The sequence below is a fragment of the Fringilla coelebs genome, assembly GCF_963513975.1.
Source record: "Fringilla coelebs genome assembly, chromosome: 19".
Lineage (NCBI taxonomy): Eukaryota > Metazoa > Chordata > Aves > Passeriformes > Fringillidae > Fringilla > Fringilla coelebs.
In genome coordinates, this window is record NC_140045.1 from 1,112,234 (window position 1) to 1,135,689 (window position 23,456).

The following is a 23,456-nucleotide window of genomic DNA, read 5'->3' on the forward strand; positions in this document are numbered from 1 at the left end:
AGCCTTGTCAGAATCCTGAACCTGTCATGGTCTTGTCTGTGCTGCCATCGCCACTGCTGGTGAGGGTGTGCAGGGACGCTGGGGATTTGGGGATGTCTGGAGTGTGCAGGGACATTGGGGATGTCTGGGGTACTGGTCCAGCCCCAAACCTTGTCAGAACCCTGAATACATCTGTGCCTTGTTGCCCTGCTGCTGCTGGAGGTTGTGGGAGCGCTCACGGCTCTGAGGGTGCTCGGTTGTGCAGTGAGGGCACTGTGGGGAGTGCCTGGTTTGGTCCTAAATAAACTTTGTCAAAAATCCTGAACCTGTCTGTACATTGTCTGTGCTGCCATTGCGGCTGGTGCTGCTGCTGAGGGTGTGCAGGGACATTGGGGGTTTGGGGATGTCTGGGGTGCTGCCCCAGCCCCAAATAAACCTTATCAGAATCCCGATCCCCTCTGTGTCCTGCCCATCGCACCCCAGGCCCTGGGGAGCCGCCCTCCCTCCTCCCCAGCCCACAACACTGACTCCTTACTCGTTAGGGTTTAATGAGCATTTTTCCAAGCTGAGCCCCCCCTCCCCAGCATGGGCAGGGGGGCCTTGACCTACACAGCACTACAGGGCTGGTGAGCCTGCCCAAATCCTAAATGATTCCGTACTGAGCCAGCTCGTGCAGCTCCAGGTGGCTGAAGGCTTCCCAGGGACAGATGACAGTGATGTCTGAGGAGAGAGAGGACAGAGATTGTGGCAGTGTGACCCCCCAGGCCCTGCTTCCCCCCCTGCCAAAGGTGAGGCATTCCCATACCTGTTCCCAACCCCTCCATGCCTGGGATGTCGTCACCAAACCTGCAAGCACAGAGGAATTGTCTGGCCTGACCCCAGGTAGGGCCCCCTCTCCCAGGGCTGTTCCCCACTCACCCCTGCACCCCCTTTTTGGGGGGTTTGCTCTTGAACTGCCTCGTCTGCCTCTGCTTGAACTTGGGGGGTCCCTTGCGGGGGGTGGCAGGACCCCCGCTCACCCTCGTGGCCGATTTGACCTCCAGCTTGGGGGGCTCCAGGCTCATGGCTGGCAGCCCCGGGGCTCACAGTGCTCCCCAAAGCTCACGGTGTTCCCCTGGATTCACGAGTGTTCCTTGGGGCTCACAGGGCTTCCCAAAGCTCACGGTGTTCCCCTGGGTTCACGGGTGTTCCTTGGGGCTCACGGTGCTCCCCGGAGCTCACGGTGCTCCCCGGAGCTCACGGTGCTCCCCGGAGTTCACGGTGCTCCCCGCAGTTCAGCGCTGGCACAGGACGGCTCCTCGCACCCTCTGGAGGGAAATGGAGCCACCAGCTTCTCCTCCCACCCAGCCCCTGCCGGGCTTTGCAGAGCCCCCTCCCCACAAGGCTGGCTCAGCCCAGCGCAGCGTTCACCCCAAGGGCAGCGAGGGGCACCCCGAGGGGACCAGGGCTGCTGCCGCTGCTCCCTCCCCTGTCCCCCACCCCAGCGTGGATGTGACACCTGGGGACCCCTCGGGGCACTGCCAGGACCCTCCATGGCTTGCCCAGGTCTGTGTGGGGTACCCCAGGCCGGGAAGGGGGAGCAGGGATAGCCCATGGCACCAGGAGTGGGAATTCTGTGGCACAAGCCCCGCTCTGGGCTCGGTGTGAGGGATTTGGCCCTGGGAACAAAGATCCAAGCTGGGGAGATGTTCCTGGATGCAGGAAGAGCAGCAAACACCCCCATATTCCCTCCCCTGACTCACAGAGTGCTGTGATCCCGGCTCCAGAGCTGCTCCCTCTGCCCAGCCCGGCTCCCTCCAGCCTGGAGATGCTCTGGGGGGCTTTTCAGGGAGGGAGATTTATCCTGCCCGGGGGTAATAGGATTATTTACCTCCCTGCTTCCCCCAGGGGTAATCCGGTGTCCTTCCCCTGCTCTGGGGGCAGGAGGTGTCAGGATTAGCCCTGCCCGTGCTGGTGGGCAGTGGGTCCCACGTGGGGGGATCCTGCCTCACCCCCAGGGGGATCCCATTCCCAAAGAGATCCCCAGCGTCCCCTGATCCCACAGGGAGCGATGGCACCCCCATTCCAGGCTCCAGCCCAGCCTGGGTGGGGTCTCATCCCAAAGAGGGTCCAGCAGCCCCTGCCCATGGCTGGTGTTGCTCCAAAGCGCTCCTAATCCAGCCCTAAAGCAATTAAAAACGGACTAATCTCAGCACACTTTAATTGAACTTCAGCCCCTGCCACTAATTGCAATTAGTTGGGCTCCAACAAATAGGATTAAAGGGATCCAGGAGTGTTTTCCATGGAGAAGCACCTATTTCCCTGGCAGAGAGCAGAGCCTGGCTGTTAATTGGTGTTCCTTAGTGAGCGACACTCGAGGGCTGGGTGGCTTCTTGGGGACCTTGTCCTGGGATGACATGGGAGGGGTCTGGGCAGGTCTCAAGAGATGCCCCAGGATGGAGGTGAGGGGAGGGTTTGGACAAGTTTCTGGGGATTTAAGATGGAGGCAGAAAAGGCACCTTGCAGAGCAGCCCGGCAGGATGTGACACCAGGGACAGTGTCCTTGACAGGAGGCTGCAGCTTCCCACGTGCTCGGTGCCACACGCTGCCCCCACGGAGAGGCCCCTAAGAGGCTTTGTGGTGCCACTGGGGAGGGGTCAGGCACAGCCCCCCCAGCCCTCCCCATCACCAGGGCACGGCCAAGGTGCTGAAAATCCCTGCAAGGTGCTTAAATTCCAGCTGGGAGCACAGGAGGAGGAGGAGGAGGGCTGGGGGGCTGCCCAGCCTGCCCTTGGCAGGGATTTGCCACGCTGGGGAGGGCACAGCATCCAGCTCCTGGGAAATCCGGGGCTCAGGACAGCCCTGAGTCACCACCTGTCCCCAAGGACAGCTCCCTCTGTGACAGGAGGTGACCCAACCTCGCGTGACACCCCCGGGACGCCGCGCTCAGCACACAGCAATCGCTCCAAACCACCCAGGGGCGTCCCCCACCCGTCTGGGGAGCCCTGGGGAGGCTCAGTCCTTCCTGGCACGCAGCCTGATCTCCATCCTGAGGATCATTTTGATGTTCTCGTCCTCCACGTGCTGCTCCACGGCCGCCAAGGCCTGGGCTCCGCCGTCCCGGTGCCGCTCCAGCAGCTCCTCCACGTAGCCCACCCAGACACAGTTGGGGCAGCCGGTCCCGCAGCAGTGGGTGGGCTGGGGGGGCACCGGGGGGGCTGCAGGAGGGTCCCCCCCGTCGCCATTGGGGGTGGCGGTCCTGCTGTCCCCTCCCGGGGTGTCCGAGGTGCCCCCAGGCTCTGTCGCGGTGTCCGAACGCTCCCGGGGGCTGCAGGAGGTGGCGGGGTGGGGGCGTGGGGTCCCCCGGGGGCTCTTTGGGGGCTGCAGGGAACCGAGACCCCCGTGATGGGGCCAGTCTGGGGGACACGGTGGGGCTGCTGCACCCCCAACTCAGCCACAGGAACCCCCTGCTCCCAGCGTACCCCCACTGCCACCCCCTCCATATCCCCCTCCAACACCCCAATTCCTGCCCCCCACCCCATTCCCTGCTCCCCCTTCAGCCCCATGCCCATCCCATCCTTGTTCCTCCCACTCCCCTCAATTCCCACTCCCTCCTTGTCCCCTCCTCTCCCCACATCCCCCAAGCCCCCCCTTGTCCCCTCATCTCCCCCAAGCCCCCCCTTGTCCCCTCATCTCCCCCAAGCCCCCCCCATGACGCCCCAGTACCCCTCATGTCCCCCCGTCCTCGCTCACATCTCACGCCCAGCACCTCTTGGCCCCTCCCGAGGACTCCCCGGTGTGTTCCCACGCCCAGCCCCGCGGTGACCCCCGTTGTCCCCCCGTTGTCCCCCCGTTGTCCCTCCCTGTCCCCGCTCACCCCCCGGCGCGCCCCCGCCAGCCCCCGCAGCAGCATCCGGCCTCAGCCCCTGGCCCCGCCTCTGCTCCGAGTGACAGCTCTCACAGCCAATGGCAGCCCGGTGCGCTCGGCAGGGGGGGAATGGCAGGGAAGGTGTGACCAATAAGCAGCGGGGGGCGGGGCCAGAAAGCCGGAAGTGGCGGCGGAACGGGGCACGTGAGGAGTGGCGGAATCATGGCCCGGGGACCGGGACCGGGACGGGGACAGGGACAGAAACAGAAACCCGCCCGGGGACCGCGACAGAAACTGGGATCGGGACCGAAACAGGGACAGAGACCGGGATCGGGACCGAAACAGGGCCGGGGACCGGGATTGGGACCGAGAAAGGGACAGAAAGCGGCACCGGGACCGGGACAGGGACGGAAAGCGGGGCCAGGACAGAAAGCGGGACCGAGATCGGAGCATGGACCGGCCGTGCCGCTGCGCAGCAGGTCAGTGCCCGCGGGATCCAGTCGGGGTCGCTCCCGGTTCGGGATCGGGCCCCTCGCGGGGTCTCGGGCGGGCCCTGGCGGGGTCCCGTTCTCGGCGTCTGCGTCCTGGTCTCTACCCGTGACCAGGTCCCGGTGTCCAGCCATGCGAGTCTCAGTTTCCCACCGTGCTCAAATCCCAGCATCCTTCCATACATGGATCTCCATGTCTCGGTGCCTGGGTCCCGGTGTCCCAGCCTCCAGGTCCCGGTGCTTCCCTGGAGCCCTCTCTCTGTGCTCATTTTCGCCAGGAAGGAGAAGAAGGACAACATGAAGCCGAAACACCCTGAGGAGCAGGAGATCCCGTTCCGCCTGCGGGAGCTCATGCGGAGCCGCGAGGCCCTGAAGCGCCCGGACCCCGGCAAGAGGCAGGTGGCAGGTGGGACACGCAGGTGGCACCAGCAGGTGGCCCAAGGCCCGGCCCAGGAGCCCACGGCACGGCTGGATCCTGCCGTGGGACATCCTCCTCCCTCTGGTGACGTCCCACCCGCACTGTGCCGGCCGGAGGGACCCCATGGTGTCACCGCTGCAGAAATGTCACCCCTCTCTCCTAGAGAAGCAGCAGCAGCAGCAGAAGGGCCCCAAGGCCCCGGGGGATGGCCCTGTGCCCAGGTTCAGGAGGGGCAGGGGGGAGTCAGAGCGCTCCTACATCTGCCGCATGGAGCAGGAGGTGCAGCGCGTGCTCTTCCTCGCGGAGAACCAGCTCCAGAGGGAGCCTGAGAAGGAGGCCACGGCTCCAGAGAAGTCCAAAAGGAAAAAAGAGTGAGAGCAAGGCCCTGGGGACAGGATGGGGCCAGCCCATGCCTGTGGCATGTCCTCTTGCCCAGGCCTGGGGCGCAGGTGGGGGGCAGTGGGTGCCCTTTCCATGGGGATGGATTTCTGGGAATAGGGCCACAAGGCTGCTTCACCCTCCTGGGGGAAAAGCTGTGGGATCTGGGGGGCTCCCATGGGGTGGGGACTCACTGCTCACTCCCTGTCCACCCCTGAGCCCCAGCTGTAATGTGGCTCTTCAGGTTTCAGAAAAGGAAGCTGGAAAAAGCTCGGAAGAAAAAGGAGGAGAAGAAGGAGGCCATGCTGGAGAAGAGCCTGATGCAAGGTGAGAATGGAGCGGGGGGACTGAAGTGACCCCAGCCACAGGGGGCAGCACGTGGCGGGGTGGGGGGAGCTGGGCTGGGCATCCCGAGGGTCTCCCACTGACCCCCATTCCCTTGCAGACACGGTCCCCTTCGGAGAGGTGGTGACACAGCCCCCCACCATCACCTCACGGCCCAGGGGACGGGGCCCTGCCGAGCAGGTGAGCTCTGGGGACAGTGCCACCCACCCCTTGGGGACCCGGGAGGGCGGCGGTGGCCTCAGCGAGCCGGTGATGGCTCCTTGGAGTGCGGTCCCAGTGTCTCATCCTCCACCCCTGAGCTGTGCCATCTCTGCCCGCAGGCTGGACGGAAGCAGCTGCTCCTGACGCCTCGCCTGGGCCAGAGCCAGGCGTCCCCGGCGTCCCCGGCGTCCCCGGCGGTGTCGATGGCTCGCCGGCGCATCCTGGAGGAGGAGCGGGCCCGCGTCATCTGCGCCTACCGGGACATCCAGAGGCGCAAACAGCTGGAGCGGGAGCGCGCCCGGGCCGGGCCAGGCTGAGGCCCTGGGACTCGAGGGGGACGTTGTCCTGGTGCCCCCGTGTCACTACTGAGCCCCACGGCTCCTCAGTGCACGGTTCAGCGCTGCACTGGGTCCCGGCTGTGCCAGGGACCTGCTTGGAGTAAAAGGAGCCGGTGGTGTGAGCGTGTCTGTGCTCCCTGTTCCTGTTCCTGAGGGGTTCCTGAGGGACGCTGCTCTGCTGGCACTGTCACCACGGGCTGGCCCTGGCAGGGCTCTGGTGGGGCAGGAGCCTCGTTCCTCAGCCATGAGGAGACCCCAGTGCGGGCTCAGCACCCGGTGGGAGGAGAGTGGCGGTGCTGGGGACGTGGAGCGTGCCACAGGACTGACATGCATGGTGTCACTTGCCTTTATTGTCACTATTGGTGGCTGCTCGAGCCCCAGGGCTGCAGCCACACACAACCCTGCCCTTGGCATCCCTGCCCGTGTCCCTGCCTGGCCCTGGTCACGGTGATGCCGGTGCCAGGTGTGCTGCCACGTCCCCGCCGCTGCGCCCGCGCCACCCCGGTGCCACCTGCCGCCACCCTGCCACCACCCCCGGGCAGCCCCCGGCTCCGGCGAGGCTCCGGGGCTGCTCCCGGCGCGGCGCAGCCGTGTCTGCCTCACCTGGCCGGACAAAGGCTCCGCTGTTCCGCGGCCCCGGCGGCACAAAGCGTTCCCTGTTGGAGCGGGGCCGCCCCGCGCTGCGGCCGGCGCTGGCGGGGCCGGTGGGATCCCGCGCTTCCGGAGGGGCTGGGCACGGCCGCGGGGCCGCTCCGCTGTCCCCTGCCACCCCTGAGCGCGGCAGTCCTTGCGCCTTGTTTGTCGGGTGGCTTTGCCGTCCCCCCGTGTCACCGCCGTGTCCCCGGGAAGGTGGAGGTGCCTTTGGAGGGTGACGCGCGGTGCCACGCGGTGCCCGCGGGCGGTAGGAGGGAGGGCGTGCTGTGGTGACAGTGGCCCTGGTGACACCGAGTGCCTGGTGCTGCTGGGCAGTGTCCCCGCTGCCGCTCGGCACCAGGTAAACACAGGTGCCAGGTAAACACGGCTGACGCAGCACGGCCCGGGGGGCACGGCCACGTCCCGCTGCCAACACCCGGCTCCCGTGTCCCCGGAGCCGGGAGCGCGGGTTTGTGCCAGCTAAAGGCACAGCCGGGACGTGGCGAGTGCCACCCTCCCCCTGTGCGTCCCCTTGTACGGACACCGTGCAGGGCACGCGTGCCCACCGGCAGCCCCGGCGCCGCCATCCCGGCTCCGGCTCAAGGAGACCCGGTCACCCGCTGCCCCCACCGAGTCCTTCCAGCCCTGAATAATTCATGGCACTGCTGGCCGCAGGCTTCCTGCCCGGAGGAGGAGGAATGGCTCTGGAGGGGAAGGCAATCCGAGCGGGAAAACCACCACGACCTTGGCACGTCCTCCGTGCTGTGCCACCTCCTGCCCGGCAGCCCATCTGCGCACGGCATCCCGGCCCAGCGGCCCCGGCTGGGGGATGGGGGCGCCGAGGACCCTGCCCGGAGCCCCCCCGTGCTCTCCGTCCCTCCCCTGAAAGGGGGCATGGGGCTGAGCCCGTGGGAGCAGCCCCTGGAATAGGGAACACTTGGGACCCCCACCACACACAGCATCCTGTGACAGCATCATAGGAAAAGCCACCTTTATTGGGGCGACCTGAAAAAAAGGAAAAGGAAACTTGACAGAGAAAGCCACAAGGAGGGCGAGGGGCCCAGCTCCCTCCCCACTCCCTGCAGGGGTCCCCGAGCCCCCAAGGGGGGAAAGGCACGGAGAAGGCGGCCAGAGCTGTGGGGGGCTGGTCCCCAGGCCCAGCAAGGCACTGATCCCCCTCCCCAGCAACAGGGAAAGAGGCACAGAAGGCGGCAGAGCTGGGCACAGCTTGGTGTCCCCTGTGCCCTGCGGTGGGATGGGGCCAGCTCAGCTCGGGGTCCCCAGGCTGGGGGGGTCAGTGCGGGGCCAGGGGCTTGGTCTGAGGGTGCCCTGAGTGGGGTCCCACGAGCTCCCCAGCTTCGGAGGGTCCACGGCCTGGGGGAGGCAGGGGGTCTGTGCATCACGAAGGTGACAACCAGGGGTGTCCTCACGGGAGCCAGTCCTTGAGGCAGGGATGAGGGGTCCATGGCCAGGTGGGACGGGCAGGTGGGAGCGCTGGCTCTGGGGCCGTGTCCAGGCGTCCCATGGGCAGGAGGCAGCTCTGGCTGCCAGCCGGGGTGGCATTCACACGTCACGGGTGGCATTCACACGTCAGTCAGGGTGGGATGGGGCCGGGCGAGCCCCGGCAGCGGGACCGAGGGGCCGCGGCTGCGCCGGCGTTCGGGAGCTCCGTCACGGGGGCTTCACCAGCGGTTCCTGCTGTACGGGGACTGCACCTGTGGGCACAGCGGGGTGGCACCAGGACAGGGTGGCACCAGGACCACGGACGTGCACCCTGACCCACTAGGCGGGGGGTCTGGATGCCGGGAAGCCTGTCACTATGGCAGGGCCGGACTTTGCCCCCGCTGCAGCCACCGTTGACCCACCTGGCAGCCGCGGGTGTCCCTCGGGATGCTGGAGTGCCGCGCCTGCGCCGCGAAGGCGTCCTCAGCTCGGAGCGTGGAGCTGGCGCTGCCGGGCATGGGGCTGGTGGAGGCGCGGGGCAGGATCACGTCGTAGGGACCTTCGCTCTGAGGGACGGACACGGGGGTGCAAGGTCACAGCACCGGGAATGCCCCAGCCCCATGGGGTCCTGGGGGTGGAAGGCTTGGAAGGTCCCCACCCCGTTAGAGCAACCACTGGGACACAGGGGTCACAGGGACACGCCACCCACACCCTGTCCCCCGTGCCCGTCGCTCCTGGCAGGATGTGGCCAGCCCTGGCGTCACACTCACCATCCCCTTGTGCATCAGAGCCATCTCGGTGGGCTGGTAGACGCTGGTCAGCAGCTGCCCGTTGTAGCCACTGTATGGGGACACCGGCTTCTTGGCTGCTGAGACACGGGGACGGTCACCATGGAGCCAGTGCCACCCCTCTGGGGCTCCCTGTACCTCGTTAGCTGGTTTAATGAGCTGACTCAGCAGCTGCCTGCCTTTCCCGCGGGACACTCCTGTCCCCAGGGATGGCATCGCTGCTGCCTGGCCATGGCTTGTTATTGTAGGGTCTCTGGGGTGCAGGTGCTGCTCAGGGGGACCCTCCCTCCCCCACGGGGAGCAGACACCTGGCATGCCCGCCCACGATCCCCACTGGGACTGTCACCACCCCGTGTTATTGCAGGGTCTCGTGGGCCCGGGGCGGAGGGGCAGGAGCCGCGGGCACCCCACGCTGGGGAGGGAGGGAGGGAGCTCCCTGTGGCTGCTGGGCTCAGCCCAAACTGGTACACCCAGCCCGGCCAGTTCTGGGGAGCCACAACAGCAGCAGGCGCCAGTGCCGGGCAGGTCACTGCCAGACGTCTCGTCACCCACCCCCCGCTGCCATCCCTGCTGGGGACATCCCCCAGGGTCCCGAGGAGGATGGTGCCCCCCCTGCCACGGGCTGAGAAGGTCCCTGGCGAGCCCCGGCGCCTACCAAAGGACGGCTCATCCATGGAGAAGGCCTTGTTCTCCACGAACATGCTCTGCGACTTCTGCTCCTTGAGGATGGTCTCGTAGCCCACCCCCCGCGTGGGGTAGCCGTCGTCCTCGAAGGCCTGCTCGGGGCCGCGCCGCGTCACGTGCGTCACCTCGGGGATGGCGTAGAGCAGGAGGAAGGCGGCGGCGTTACAGACCAGCGCGATGGCCAGCGTGGGGTCATCCCAGCCGGGCTTGCGGCCGGCACGCTGGTTCCCGTACAGGTACATGACGGTCCACGCCAGCCAGATGGCCGCCGAGAGGCCGGTGGTGGCCAGGATGAAGGCGCCGTGCTTGCGCCAGCGGCCGTAGCGGCCGCAGAGCGCGGGCCAGGCGGCGCCGAAGGCGGCCGCCAGCAGGGCCATGACGTAGATGAGGGCCATGACGAAGTCGGCGCCCGCCAGCTGGCAGGGGTCCGCGGGGCCGCCCTCGCGCCGCGCCACCGTGATGACGAGCCACTCGGCGTTGATGATGACCTCGACCGAGGCGAGGGACAGGGCCGCCGCCAGCGTCACCCAGCCCCGCGGGGCCCGGTTGCGCCGCGCCAGGAAGTTGAGGGCCACGGCGTGGGCCAGCAGGCAGGAGAAGCAGATGGCGAAGAGGACGCCGAAGAGGAAGCGGCGGGAGGTGCAGGTGGAGAAATCCGGCCCCACGATGAAGTCGAAGGTCAGGCAGAAGAGCCCGAAGGTGCCCAGAAGGAAGAAGACCTGCGTGGCCACCAGGCTCTTCTTCTGGTGGTCCTGCACGAAGGGCAGGCTGGCCACCAGGACGATGGCGAGCACGAAGGTGGTCACCACGCCGAGGCTGGCCACCGCTTCCACCCCGACGCCCCAGCCCGCCGAGAGGTCACAGAGGTTGTAGTAGAGGGAGGAGAGGTCGTGGCCGCAGCCCGGGGGCGGCGTGGGCTGCGCAGTGGCCGTGGGGAGCAGGGCCAGCAGCACGGCCGTGGTGCCCATCCTGCACCGTGGCATCCAGGGACCCTGTGGGACACGGCGGGGTCAGGGCACAGGCACTGGGGATGGGGACCAGCTCCCAGCTCAGAGCATCCCTGCCCGTGGTCCCCACTGCGTGTCCCATGGTGAGCAGTGGGGTCCTGGGGAGCTCTGCCCTGCTGGCACAGCTGAGCTCACCCAACACGGCCACGGAGCTCCTGATGGACCAGGCAGCCACATTGGCTCCTTGCCTGGAGGTTGGTGGCAGCTGAGGAGGGACTCAGCCCCTCTGTGCCCTGTATGATCCCTCCCAACGTGAATTCTCTGGGAATTCTCCTGATCCTTCCCTCCCCATCAGGAGCAGCACTGTGCCTGACCGTTTCCTGGGAACACCAAACACAGGCCCACACCAGATGGCAGAGGGGATACTGGGGGACAGGACTGTCCCCTTGCTTTGTCCCTGCATGCACCACGTTCCTATTTCCACTTCTCCTGTCCCACTTCCCGCTGGCTTTGGGCACCGGCCCAGTGCAGGTCGCATGTCCAGCCCGCTGGCACGTAGGCAGCCGCAGCCTGGCACGGCACGGCACAGCATGGCACGACACGGAGTCCCAGTCCCTGTCCCCACCGTTGCCACCCCATTTCTGCCACCTCATGGTGGGCAGGGGGAAGAGGAGGCGGTGAGGAAGCCGCAGCCTCACTGCTGGGGGAGGAAACCGGGAGGAGACCCCAGCAAGGTCATGCCGGGGCCGGGACCCCCGGTTCCTCGAGGGGCACCCCGAACCGGGCACCCCCCGGCCCAGGAGGGGGTCAGGGACCCCCAGCACCACGCTGGGACGGAGTCACTGTGCCCGCGCGTTCCAGGAGCTCCGCCGCCTCCGGTTCCCAGCGCGTCCCCCAGCCCGGTTTCCCGCCCACCTCCAGCCCCGTACCCCCGCACCCTCCGCCCGGTTTCCCCCGCGACCCCGGCTGCTGCTCCCGCGTCCCGAGTTCTGCTCCTCCTGCAACCCCGCCCGGTCCCTCGCATCGCCCGTTGGCTTCCCCCGCTCCCCCGGCCCGGTGCCGCTGCCGCCGCACTCCCGTCCCGCTTCCCCTGCCCCTCCGCCGGTCGCCCCCGCCCCGTTCTCCCGCACCCCCATCCCGCACCGTCCCGGTGCTTCCCGGCGCTCCCGCCAGGTCCTGGCCCCGAAACTCCGCCGGAGCCGCCCCTAAATCTCCGGCCGGAGGAGCTGCGGGGGCGGGCGGCTCTCGGTCCCGGTCCCGGTCTCTTCCCGTCGGCGTTGCCGGTGCCCCCCAGTCCCGCAGGGCTCGCCCCGCACCCCGCCCCGCTCACCGGCCGCAGCCCCCGGTGCCCGGCGCTCCGCTCCCCCCGTGCCGAGCCCAGCCAGCCCCGGTGCCGCCGCACCGTGCGCCTGCCCGGCCCGGCCCGGCCCCTCCCCGAGGTGCGGCTCAGCCCCGGGAGCGCGATTGGGGCCGGCCGGGACCTGCCCCGCCGCACCGGGCGGGGACACAGGGGTCCCGCACCGGGCGGGGACGCCGCACCGGGGCACGGAGGGGACTAGGGGGGGGGGGGGGGGAAAGAGCCCGCGCTGCGGGGGCGGAACGGGGGTGAGCCCACCTGGCCATCGGTGTGATGGGTCTGGGGGGTCTCAGCCTGGCCCTGCTGAGCGCTGCACGTCGGGAAAGACCCTCAGGGGACAAAGGACGGAGCAGCGGGGTCTGTGTCACCCAGCCGGGATCTCCCAGCTCCGGTGGCTCGGGGGTGGGAGCCGGGAGTGGCGCTCCGCAGGCGGCCCCACCGTGTGAGGGTTCTCCGGCCTGGAGGGGCCTCCCGGAGGAATGTCAGCTGATGGATAAAGCCGCAGCCCTTGGCAGGGCAGCAGGACCCAGAAAAGCCCAGAAAAGCCCAGAAAAGCCCTTTCTGCAGAGGGACAGGGACCAGGGCAGCCCCAGCCCGGGGCACTGGCAGGGTTTGGTGGTCCCTGTCCCGACGGGGGTGGCCGCAACCCCGGAGCTGGGATTGGCAGGCCACAAACACCCCATTCATCCCCGGGGATGGGGAAAAGCCCTGGGAGATTTGGGGCACCCCGGGGCCCCGCCAGCCCTGGGAGAGGTTTCCAGGCAGGAGCTGCTATTTCGGGAGGGTGAAGCAAGAGGGTGAAGGATGCAGAGGAAAGTTCAATGTGCCTCCGGCGGGGCCTGCCCCGATCCAGGCCGGGATGAAAACAATCCGGGCAGAAAGGGCAGCAGAGCCTCCAGCGGCAGGACCGGCTCCCACCGGAACCGGCGGCACCCGTGGCACAGGGACCGGCGCCCGCCGGAGCCCCCGGGGACAGGACGGCGTGTCCGGGCTCAGGGCTGCGACATCGCCACCCTCCCGCCCTCCTCCTAAGGATCCTTCGGCTCCGGGATGGTGTTTGGGATTGGGTCATCCCTGCCCTCGCACGGGGCAGGGCAGGGCAGGCGGGGGGCTCTGCAGCGGCCCTCGTGCCTCAGTTTCCCCAGGGTTTTGGCCCCAGAACTGGGCAGCCCTCCCTCTCCGGGAGAGGCTCAGCCTTGGATAAGCGGTGCCGGCAGCGGAGGCCGCTTGTCCTGCCGCCCCCACACCGCAGCCCGGCCTCTCCACCGGCTGCTTCCTTCCGCCGGAGGCTTTCCCGGCTGCTGAGTCAGCACAAGACCCCCGTGACCCCCGGTGGGGCCACCGGCAGGCGCCCGTCCCGCCGAGGCCGCCCCGCGGCCGCACGGCGTTTGCTGTTGTGTCCCCGTCCTTGGCGGGTGATTTCCTCATCCCCTTCCCATGGGAACCCCCCCATCCCCCCACGGCGGGTGATTCCGGCCCCCTCCCCACGGAGACCCTCGAGTCCCCCCCTTGTGGGCGTTTTCTGCCCCCCCTTCCCCTCGGGACCCTGCCCGCGTCCCCAGCCCCATTGCCTGCTCCCGGCAGGTCCTACAGAAAGACCCCAACAGGCTCTGGGGTCACTGGGGGGTGATGCCGCCCTCGGTTTCCCCTCGGGATCCCCGGCCCTGACCCCCCGGCAGGGGCAGGGCCCGATCCCGGCTGCCGGTGCTCTGGGTGGGCTGGGAGCCGCGATCCCAGTGCTGAACTGGGCAGAACTGGTCCTTCCAGCGCTGGGGCCGCACTGGGGGGCTGCGGTGTCGCTCAGCACCGGCACCTGGACCCCGGCCAGGCTCTGTCCGAAAACATCAGCACGCATTTTTTCCAGGCTTACCTTTCCTGGGGAGCCGCAGGGACGGGCGGCTGGCGCGGCGGGCACGGTGGCACGGCTGGCTGAGCCCCGGCTCCGCGGCGGCTCCCCTCGGCAGGGCGAGAGCCGGACCTGGAGCCGGGGGTCCCCGCTGCCCTCCCAGAGCCTCCCGCCGCTCCGGCCGGGGCTCGGAGCCGTTCCCAGCGGAGCCCCTCGCTCCGGCGGACGCCGTCAGCGCATTTCCACCTCCTTTGCCAAGTAAATACGCACCGGTTGGCACCGGGGGGGCGGTGGCGATCGGGGGGGCCGGTGGCAATCCCGGAGCTCCCGCCGAGGGTTCCCGAGACAGCCGAGCCCCCCGGCCCGCGGCCCCTCAGCCCCTGCCCGCGGTCGGGTTAATAACTAATCCCTTCCCGGTTCTGCTCTCCTCACGTGCCAGAATTAATGGAGCGAGAACCTCCCAGGTACCCCCCGCGCCACCGGGTCGGGCTTTAACCCCGTCCCCCGGCAGGGATCCGGCTTGAGATGAGGTAGCATCCCCGGAGGGGTCTGTCCACGCCGGAGAACGACCCGGGGGCAGGGTGGGTCCGTGGGGGGGTCAGCCCCACACCCTGGGGGCAAAGGCTGTGTCCCATCCCACCCCAGTGCGGGCACAGCCGGGCTCGGGGTGGGCAGGGGCTCTGGTGGGGTTTGGGGGTGTCTCTGTGCCCTGCCAGGAGCCAGCTGCGGTCCTGATCCCCCCGGGCACCCCCTGGGTCTGTCCTGCCCCGTCTCGGGAATCCGAGTGGAATGCTGGACGGTTTTGGGGGATTACGTTAAGGACCTTAGGGGGAATTAGGGTGGCGGCAGGGCTGGTTTGGGGAGCTGGGGGTGCCAACTCCCTGCCCCGTCCGTGCCAGCTCCGCAGGCAGTGTCCCATCCCTGCCCTCTGCCGGCAGCTGGGGACAGGCTGGCACGGCACGGCCGCTCCTCCAGCGTCACACCAGTTCGGCACTGGTGTAACTGGGAGGGCAGCACTGGGTGCACCCGATGCAGGGGGGCATTACCCGGGGGCTGCAGCCTGGCTGCTGCCAGGGGGATTAATGGGTGGGGGCCAGGAGCTGTGACCTTACCATGTGTGCGGACCCCACCACAGGGGACAGCCAGCAGACCCTGTGGGTGCTCCCCCCGGCACTCCCGGGCAGCGGGGCAGGGGCAGGGGGTGGGCAGGGCAGAAGGACCCCGTGCCAGAGACGCTGGTGCAGGGTGCCTCCGTTCCAGCTGCCCGCAGGGAGCCGGACCCAGGCAGAGCTTTGGTCTCAGCACGGCAGTTTATGGCGTGGCACCCAGCGGGCACCACGTCCTTGTCAGGGCTCACAGGAGCTCACTCGTGCCCTCCACCCCTCACCGCGGGCAGCCCTGGGCTCCCCACGACTCTCGCTGCCACCGAGCTGGGGCGTGTCCTGGACGAGTTCCCTGGGTGAGTTCCAATGTTGCCCGAGGAGCCGAGCACGAGCAGGGCTGAGCTGCCCACCCTGGGCTGCTGCTGCCAGGCAGGCCCCATGACATCCCCAGACGAGTGTCTGGGCACAACCCCCTCCTCCTGCCGCCCCCAGCAGCAGCGACCCTGGCTCCGTGGAGGGTGGGGGTGCCCCTGGTCCCGGTGCAATGCGTGGGGCTGGGTGGGCGCCGGGGCTGCCAGCCGGGCACTGCCCTGGCTCAGAGCGCGGTGCTGCCCAGCAGCTTCAGCGGTTCCAGGGCCGGGGGTGGGACGTGCCCGCTGCCGCGGCGGGGGGCAGCCCGCGGCTGACCCCGCAGCACCTCGCCCACCGTGCGGCGGAAGGTCTGGCTGACGAAGCAATAGAGGAAGAAGTTGAGGGAGGTGTTGAGCATGGCCACCATGTTGGCGATGTCCAAGGCCAGGTGCACGCGCCAGTCCCTCCTGACCGAGGCCACGTAGAGGTGGCACATGGTGACGACGGCGCGGGGAGCCCAGAGCACGACGAAGACGGCGGTGACGGCCAGCAGCAGCGCCGTGGTCTTGCCGCCCCCGGCGCGCCTCCGCCGCTGCAGCTTGCGGATGATGGCGGAGTTGGCGGCCAGGAAGACGCTGCAGGGCAGGAAGTAGATGGTGACGCAGTGCAGCCACTTGAGCGCCGTGTCCAGCGCCGTGGGCGCGTCGGCGTCGCGCCACATGTCCAGCCACCAGTAGAAGGGGACGCCGGTGGCCAGCGCCGCGGCGAAGACGGCCGCGATGATCCTGCGGGTGCGGCGCGGGTAGGACACGGCGCGGTAGCGCAGCGGGTGGCACAGGGCCACGTAGCGGTCCACGGTCAGCAGCACGGTCACCCAGGTGGACGCGTGGTTGGCCGTGAACTCCAGCACGTTGACGGTGTGGATGAAGGCGCTGGGCACTGCCCGTGCCAGGATGGCCGTCTGCAGGATGAAGCCCACGAAGATGATGAAGACCTGGGTGAGGATGTCGGAGGTGGTCAGGGCCAGCAGGTACCAGTAGGACGATTTCTTGGTCCTGGTGGCCAGGCGGGACAGGGCCACGGCAGTCAGGATGTTCACTGCGGGGAGGGGAGCGTTGCTTGAGGTGAGAGCTGGGGGTTCACAGCCCCCCCTGCAGTACCCAGACCCCAGGGCTGCCCAGGCTGCAGCTGAGGGGAGCTATAAATATCCCGGTGCCGTGGGGATTTGCTGGGCTGATTAATCTCTTCCGTGTGCCAGCCCGAGCAACGCAAATACCATCTGTCCCCGTGACGGTGGCACCTGCCCTGGGCCGGGCAGCACAGCCGGGCACTGGGGCCGGGTCTGAGGCTGGGGGGAGCAGGTAAAGTCCCTCCATCCTGAGGACTTTTCTTTCCAGCCCCCCAGCCCCCTCAGCCCCCTCACCTGGCAGCCCCAGCCCCAGCAGGATGCTGTAGTACACGATGGGCACGATGCCGACCAGGCAGGGCGACCGCTCCAGCTCTGGCTCTGGCAGTGCCCACGACACCGCCGTGCTGTTGGGCACCGGCACCGTCATCTTCCACCACAAACCGGCTGTGAGGAGACACAGGAGCACCGGGGGCATGAGGGTCCTGATGGCACCCTGGGGGGAGGTCAGCCGTGACACGGCACAGGGGGCTTGGGGACAGGGGCCATCGCCTGGGCGTCCCTGCTGTGGCTGGATCCCAGCTCCCTTGTCCTGTAACACCCATGGGCAGCAGGCAGCTCCCAAATGAGCCACCTCAGGCAGACCTGGGGCTGCTGCACCCGTGGGAGACAATGCACCCCAAGCCCTCTGTGCCATGTCCCAACAGAGCCCCCGCTGCCAGAGCTGCTCCTTCTTTATCCCTCAGCCCCGTTTTTGCAGAAAACCGGATTAAAACATCATGTTCTGGGGCAGCTGCCAGCAGAGGGAGCCTCTGGCCCCCAGCCCGGGCTGGGTGCCACCAGACGGCTCCCAGTGGCGGCAGAGAGGACCCAGAGGTGCCGATGAGGGGTCGTAGTGGTGCCAAATGTGGGGTGGCCATCTCCAGGCTGCCAGCTGGGTCCTTTTCCACCTCCTCAGGCTGAGGCAGCGGAGCTGGAGGAGCCTGTCAGCGGCCCTGCCCACGGCCCTGCCCTCATCTCCGCCCGTATCCGGATCCTGATCCGTATCCGCATCCCTATCTGAGCCCATCCCTGCCCTATCTGTGCCCTTCCCTGCCCTATCTGTGCCCTGCTCCCTGCCCCATCCCTCTGCCCACTCTCCGCGCCCGGAACGCGCCCGCGCTGCCCTCGCCCATTCATAAACCAGGGCGGCTCCACCCCCTCCCGAGCTCTGCACTCCTATTGGCTTAGGGGAGCCCGGTTCCACCCAATCAGAGAGGAGTTCCCCGGGAATGGTGAGGCTGGAGCTGAGCGCTGCGTTCTGATTGGTCAGAATCCCCCCAAAATTTGCATCCCATGGGGACCGCCACCCCCGGTCCCAGCGCGGGATGATGGGAGGTCCTGGGATCGGGGGGTGCGGGGGGCTCCTGGGATCGGGGGTGGGGGGTGCGGGGGGCTCCTGGGGTTGTGAGGAGCTCTTTGGGAGGGGGGGTGTCTTGGCTGAGGGGTGCAAAGGGTGGGTCCTGAGCTCAGGGAGGGGGTACGGGGCACCACGCTGCTCCCAGTCTGACCCTGGCCCCAGGGGCACCCAAAATTCCCCGTGTCCGAGACACTCGATGGCTTCGGGGCCGGGGCTGGAGGGACGGTCAGGTCTCTCTCCTGTTCCGGGACCTCCGGTGATGGATCTGCTCGCCCAGAAGTGCCCGAGGTGTGTGTGGGTTCCCGGGGGTCCCGCCTCCCCGACCCTGGAACTCCCGGCCGGAACCCGAGCAAGATCCTGAGCACAGCCCGAGGGAGAAGAAGGGGGGGATGGGGGAGCAGAGGGGTGCCAATTAACTGCAAATTAGCTCCGGTTCATCAGCAGGAGGTCCAGTCCATCCACGTCCCCCGCGGAACTGAGACATCGATCGGCTGCAGCTGCACCGCGAGCGCCTTAACCCTTTCGCAGCCCGACCCCTTTGTGCTGCTGGGGGGGAGGGTGGGTTCGCTCTGTGCCCCCTTTGCTCCCCCTGCTCGGGCTCCCGCTCCCCAGAGCCTGCGGGACAGGGACTGTCACCTGGGTGCCCCAGTGCCACCCGCCGGGCGTGCAGTGCCACCTTCCCTGGGCTCGGTGTTTCCCGGGAACATACCGCTGTCCGGGTCCCCGTCAGCGTCCGTGTGCCGCTGGTGTCCGTGTCCCCCGCGGGCTCCGTGTCCGTGCCAGTGTGCCTGTCCCCGCGGGCTCCCGCAGCATGGCACAGCCTCCCGGGGCGCGGGACGCGGGGCGGAGGGAGAGCGCCGTGGGCAGAGCCGCGGGCTGGGCACGGGGACGTCACCGGCCCTTGGCTCCCGCGGAGGCCGGGGAAGGGTCCCCTGGGCAGCTCCGGGTGGCCGTGACAGAGCTCGTCCCCGCCCCGGAGCAGTAGGGATGGTGGTCTGGGGGCAGCTGGGCCGGCGGCCCCCCCGGGGGACTGGAGGAGCGGGTGTGCACAGCGTGTGACGTGTGTGCACACGAGCGTGAATCCGTGTGCGCTGCCTGCCGGTCCCTGCTGGGCTCCCAAGTGCCCGCTGCCAGGACACCGTGCCCGTGCCTCAGTTTCCCCAGCAGCACAGGGAGGGGCCTGCTGTCCCCTGCCGGTCCCTGGGTCCAGCTCCGTCTCTCCGGTGCCCCCCAGCCCGCGGGGCGATGCCCCGGCACTGCTGCCTGGCACAGGTCGCTATGGTGAGCCAGCCCTCAGCCGCAATCTCCGGCCAGCACAGCTGCTCCCTCACCTCACCACAGACTGGGAGGCGTCACCCGGTCCCCTAGCGACCTCCAGAACCAGCCCCACGGTCCCCCGTGTCCCCCCACGGCCACCTCGCGGCCGTGAGCAGCACGGGGGTCCCCGGGCTGCGGCTGCCGCCGGGGCTGGCGCGGTGCCGGCGGCGCACCGGGCACACGCTCCCACAGGCTGTTGTTTATCAGGCGCTGGTGAAATGAGGCGTCGGAGGACGCGCTGAGCCGTGAACCGGCTGTGCCGTGGCCGGTGCCCTGTCCCCCGCGGCCCCACCGCGCAAGGACACCCCCCGGGCTCGGCGCTCTGCTGGCACCGCGGTTTTGGGGGTGCTCTGCCCAGCAGGGGCGCAGGGCTCGAGCATCGCCCACCTGCTCGTCCCTGCAAGGGGCCAGGGAGCCCCAGCAGAGCGCCGTGGGGCTGGTCGGTGTCCTGTCCTGAGTGTCCGCGCCCACGGGTCAGGGACAGATGGTGATCCCACCCCCTCGGCAGCTGCTGCAACATCTGCCCACGCCCAACATCTGGGAACCGTGTCTAAGCCCGTGTTCAAAGGGCTGTGCAGGGGATGGGGCTCCTCGGCAGTGGGTAAGGGGCTGCTGTGCCCTTGCGGGCTGTGCTCCTTCTCTGCGGGATGTGTCCCCCCGCCGGGGGTCCTGCTCCCGGGCCCCCATCTCACGGTGCCACCGGGGCCACAGCCCAAGTGGCGTCGGCGCCACTTGGCCGACACCCGCTGCCCCTACCCTGCTCACCCGGCACCGCCCCAGCCTGCTCCCGTGGCGCTGGGGCTTTGGGGGACCCCAGCCCCGGGGTGAAGCCCCCCAAGAGGTGTCGGGGCGGGCGGGGGGCCAGGGCGGCCGCACAGGGCGCACGGGCGGCCTCTTGGCTGCAAAGGCTGGGAAAAGGGCAGGCAGTTCCTGCCGGCAGCGCGGATGCCATGGTGATGGGCTGCTGCCGGCATGAATACCCATGAGCCGGGGGGAGCGGGAGGCCACCGAGCTGTGCCCTGAATGCAAAGACCCCGGCACAAAGGGCCGCGGCCACGCGTGGGGCTCGGGCGCGGCGGTGCCAGCGGCAGCGGGTGCCGCGCGGCGACGTCCCCGCTCCGGAGTGCCCGGGATGCGGGGCCGGGGCCGGGGGTCCCGGTGGGATGCGGGGGGGCTGGAAGCCGTTCCCGTGGCAACGGCCGGTCCCAGTTTCCACCAATCGATGCGGCGGCGCGGGTGCGCGGGCCGGGAGGGCGCGTGGCCTACATAAGCCCCGGGCGCGCAGCGTGCGCCGCACCCGGCAGATGCGCTTGCGACGCCATGGCCAGGCTGACGGGCACCCGGCCCGCGGGCACCCGCCGCTGGGGCTCTGCCGCCGCCTTCCTCCTCCTCCTCTTCACCGTGCAAGCCGGTAAGGGTGGCCGTGGCGGGGGGAAGGCGCGGAGGGTCCCCGAGCCGCGGGTACCGCTGCCCTCGCCGGGTGCCGGGGTGCGGCTCGGCGGCTGATGGAGAGCTGAGCGCGGCTCTCCGGCTGCCGTCGGGGGGCCCGGAGGGGATGGAAGTGGCTCCTGGATGTGCTGCCCTCTCGGAGCCGGGTTGTGCTCGCTGGTGGGTGACCGGGAAGGGCTCGGTGCCGCGGGCAGACAGGTCCAGCACTGCGGGGTACAGGGCGCCTGCTCCCCTTCCTCATCCCCCGGCTTTAAGCTGGCGCTGGGAAGGGTAATCCGTCGACAAGACGGGATTTGAGAAGGAAGATGGATTTGAGACAGACGGGGCCAAATTCCTACTGGGGGAAGGATGCTCCGAGGAGCGGGTGGGAGTGGGGTCAGGAGGGAGAAGAGGAGAAGAAGGAAGGATCCCAGTGCCCACAGGAGCATGGAGACCCCTGTCCCACATTCCCAGATCCCTCTCCATCCCTGTTGGGATCCCAGCACGGACCTGAAGTGACACCGGTGCAGCTGATGTCCCCAGGCTGCTCGGGACCCCATTCCTGCCTGCGGGGCAGAGCGTGCCTGGCTCCCCACACCCAGGGGCTCTCTGTCCCCCCACGTATCCATCAGGGATACGAGGGATCAGGGCAATGCCCGGGGCTCCCTCTGCCCACAGCGGGGACGGGATCAGGACAGGCAGACCGGGCTGAGAGCCAGTGCCGCCGGCACCCGGCCATTTCCCAGCACGCCCCAGCCTGGGACATGGTGGTCTCAGCCCTTCTGCTGCAGAAAGGCAGTTTTTTGGCTCTCAGGGACACAAATGTCCCCACGTCCTTTGTTCCCCCACACTCCCTTGGCACCAGCGGCCCTCTGGCACCGGGGGAGCGGAGGCAGGAGGCGCACAGCCCCCCGGTAACCCCACCCCACCTCAGTGCCTGGCACTGGGGTGCAGCTCCAGGATGCTCCCATCTCCCTGCAGCCCAAAAAGCCGACTTTAGCGGGGACTCCACGGCGGCCACCATCAACCACTCTCTGACGCTGCTGCAGCGGCTGCAGGAGCTGCTGCAGAACGGCAACGGCAGCGACTCGGTGCTGCGGGTCCGCTCGGCCGCCTCCGACGAGCCCAAGGTGTTCCACACGCACCAGCTGCTGCTGAGCCTCCAGAGCGAGGTCTTCGAGAGCCTCCTGCACAACCAGAGCGTCGTGACCCTGTACGAGCCGCCCGAGACCGCCGCGCTCTTCGAGAAGTTCATCAGGTGCGTGGGGACCCCGTGGGATGGGGAGGAGAGGAGGGTGCAGCTGTCCTGGGAACCACGGGAACTCCACGGGATGGGGATGCCCAGAGGGATGCAGCCAAGGATGGGGGATGTTCCCTTGGGAACAACAGGGAGCTCATGGGATGTGTATTTTGGGAGGGATGTGCATTTTGGGAGGGATGCAGCCCAAGAGGGAAGATTCTCCCCTGGTGACCATGGAGATCCTGTGGGATGGGTGTACCTGGACGGATGCAGCCAGGGAAGGAGGATGCTCCCTCGGGGACCATGGAGATCACATGGAATGGGAGGGAAGCATCCAAGGAGGGGGGGGTGCTTCCCTGGGAACGCTGGGGACCCCGTGGGGTGGGAATACTCAGTGGAAAGCAGAGGCTGCTCCCCTGGAAACTGAACTTCCAGGGATGGATGTCCCCAGTGTCACCACCCCCTGCTCTGCCCCAGGTACCTGTACTGCGGGGGGGTCTCCATCCTGCTGCACCAGGCCATCCCCATGCACCAGCTGGCCAGCAAGTACCGGGTCTGGGGGCTGCAGCGCGGCGTGGCCGAATACATGAGGACCCACCTGGCCAGCGAGTCCAGCCAGGGCCACGTGGTGGGCTGGTACCACTACGCCGTGCGCGTCGGGGACGCGGCGCTGCAGGAGAGCTGCCTCCAGTTCCTGGCCTGGAACCTGTCTGCGGTGCTGGGCAGCGCCGAGTGGGGCTCGGTGAGCGTGGAGCTGCTGCTGCTGCTGCTGGAGCGCTCCGACCTGGTGCTGCACAGCGAGCTGGAGCTCTACACCGCCGTGGAGGGCTGGCTGAGCCGCCGGCAGCCCGAGGCGCCCGTGGCCGAGCGGGTGCTGCGCGCCATCCGCTACCCCATGATCGCGCCCAGCCAGCTGTTCCGGCTGCAGGCGCAGTCGGCGGTGCTGGCGCGGCACCGCGCCGCCGTGCAGGACCTGCTCTTCCAGGCTTTCCAGTTCCACGCCGCCTCCCCGCTCCACTTCGCCAAGTACTTTGACGTCAACTGCAGCATGTTCCTGCCCCGCAACTACCTCGCGCCCAGCTGGGGCTCCCAGTGGGTCATCACCAACCCGGCGCGGGACGACCGCAGCACCAGCTTCCAGACGCAGCTGGGGCCCAGCAGCCACGACGCCGGCAAGAGGGTGACGTGGAACGCGCTGTTCTCGCCGCGCTGGCTGCCCGTCAGCCTGCGCCCCGTCTACTCGGACTCGGTGGCCGGCGCCATCCAGCCCGTGCGCATCGAGGACGGGCGCCCGCGCCTCGTCATCACCCCGGCCATGAGCAGCCCCGACTTTGCCGGCGTCAGCTTCCAGAAGACCGTGCTGGTGGGCGTGAGGCAGCAGGGCCGCGTGCTGGTCAAACACGCCTACAGCTTCCACCAGAGCTCGGATGAGGCCGCCGATTTCCTGGTGCACGCCGACCTGCAGAAACGCACCTCCGAGTACCTCATCGACAACTCCCTGCACCTGCACATCATCATCAAGCCCGTCTACCACTCCCTCATCAAGGTGAAGAAGTAACGAGGCGCAGTTGGGTGCTGCCGCGCTGGCCCCAGCACCGCGGGGGGAACGCTTGGTCCTGTAGGTAGATGGGGGTCCCCTCGCTGGGGGGCTCCAGGACTGAGCTCGGCACTGCCTGCCCCTCCCTGAGTGTTCCCCTGCCGTGTCTCGTCCCCGTCGCTGTCCCTGGGGATGGAGGATGCTGGGAGCGCCCCAGACCCATGTATGGGGTGCAGGAGGTGAAATGTGCAGCCCATGGGCAC

The 23,456-nt window shown here is 68.6% G+C and overlaps 6 protein-coding genes across 8 annotated transcripts; 2 read left to right on the forward strand and 4 right to left on the reverse strand.

Annotated features, from left to right (window-relative positions):
- Window positions 1-622: 622 nt before the first annotated feature.
- PDE6G (phosphodiesterase 6G) lies at window positions 623-1,126 on the reverse strand (the record flags this gene model as incomplete). Its single annotated transcript, XM_084218266.1, has 3 exons — window positions 898-1,126; window positions 785-825; window positions 623-699 (listed from the first exon to the last, which is right to left on the reverse strand). Exons 1-3 carry the CDS (start codon window positions 1,041-1,043, stop codon window positions 623-625), a joined length of 264 nt encoding a protein of 87 aa, XP_084074392.1. The 5' UTR covers window positions 1,044-1,126.
- A 1,036-nt stretch (window positions 1,127-2,162) lies between these two features.
- Window positions 2,163-3,895, reverse strand: OXLD1 (oxidoreductase like domain containing 1). The gene is made up of 2 exons (XM_084218579.1): window positions 3,836-3,895; window positions 2,163-3,339 (listed from the first exon to the last, which is right to left on the reverse strand). The coding sequence occupies exons 1-2, from the start codon at window positions 3,869-3,871 to the stop codon at window positions 2,974-2,976; spliced, it is 402 nt and encodes a 133-aa protein (XP_084074705.1). The 5' UTR covers window positions 3,872-3,895; the 3' UTR covers window positions 2,163-2,973.
- Window positions 3,896-4,025: 130 nt separating this feature from the next.
- CCDC137 (coiled-coil domain containing 137) lies at window positions 4,026-6,104 on the forward strand. Its single transcript, XM_084218494.1, has 6 exons — window positions 4,026-4,305; window positions 4,593-4,720; window positions 4,896-5,103; window positions 5,355-5,437; window positions 5,556-5,635; window positions 5,776-6,104. The coding sequence occupies exons 1-6, from the start codon at window positions 4,049-4,051 to the stop codon at window positions 5,971-5,973; spliced, it is 954 nt and encodes a 317-aa protein (XP_084074620.1). The 5' UTR covers window positions 4,026-4,048; the 3' UTR covers window positions 5,974-6,104.
- A 1,526-nt stretch (window positions 6,105-7,630) lies between these two features.
- On the reverse strand, window positions 7,631-13,761 carry GPRC5C (G protein-coupled receptor class C group 5 member C). 3 transcript variants are annotated; one of them, XM_084218491.1, is made up of 5 exons: window positions 13,717-13,761; window positions 9,514-10,534; window positions 8,841-8,938; window positions 8,493-8,636; window positions 7,631-8,342 (listed from the first exon to the last, which is right to left on the reverse strand). In XM_084218491.1, exons 2-5 carry the CDS (start codon window positions 10,523-10,525, stop codon window positions 8,310-8,312), a joined length of 1,287 nt encoding a protein of 428 aa, XP_084074617.1. In that variant the 5' UTR covers window positions 10,526-10,534; window positions 13,717-13,761; the 3' UTR covers window positions 7,631-8,309. The 3 variants fall into 3 exon arrangements, with proteins under 3 accessions (XP_084074617.1, XP_084074618.1, XP_084074616.1); XM_084218492.1 differs by lacking the exon at window positions 13,717-13,761 and adding an exon at window positions 11,820-11,920 and having other exon boundaries at window positions 8,841-8,935; XM_084218490.1 differs by lacking the exon at window positions 13,717-13,761 and adding an exon at window positions 11,820-11,920.
- A 1,629-nt stretch (window positions 13,762-15,390) lies between these two features.
- On the reverse strand, window positions 15,391-16,702 carry GPR142 (G protein-coupled receptor 142; the record flags this gene model as incomplete). The annotated part of the gene is made up of 2 exons (XM_084218457.1): window positions 15,391-16,244; window positions 16,570-16,702. The coding sequence occupies 2 exons, from the start codon at window positions 16,700-16,702 to the stop codon at window positions 15,391-15,393; spliced, it is 987 nt and encodes a 328-aa protein (XP_084074583.1).
- Window positions 16,703-20,308: 3,606 nt separating this feature from the next.
- BTBD17 (BTB domain containing 17) lies at window positions 20,309-23,214 on the forward strand (the record flags this gene model as incomplete). The annotated part of the gene is made up of 3 exons (XM_084218301.1): window positions 20,309-20,399; window positions 21,398-21,674; window positions 22,134-23,214. The coding sequence occupies 3 exons, from the start codon at window positions 20,309-20,311 to the stop codon at window positions 23,212-23,214; spliced, it is 1,449 nt and encodes a 482-aa protein (XP_084074427.1).
- Window positions 23,215-23,456: the final 242 nt, after the last annotated feature.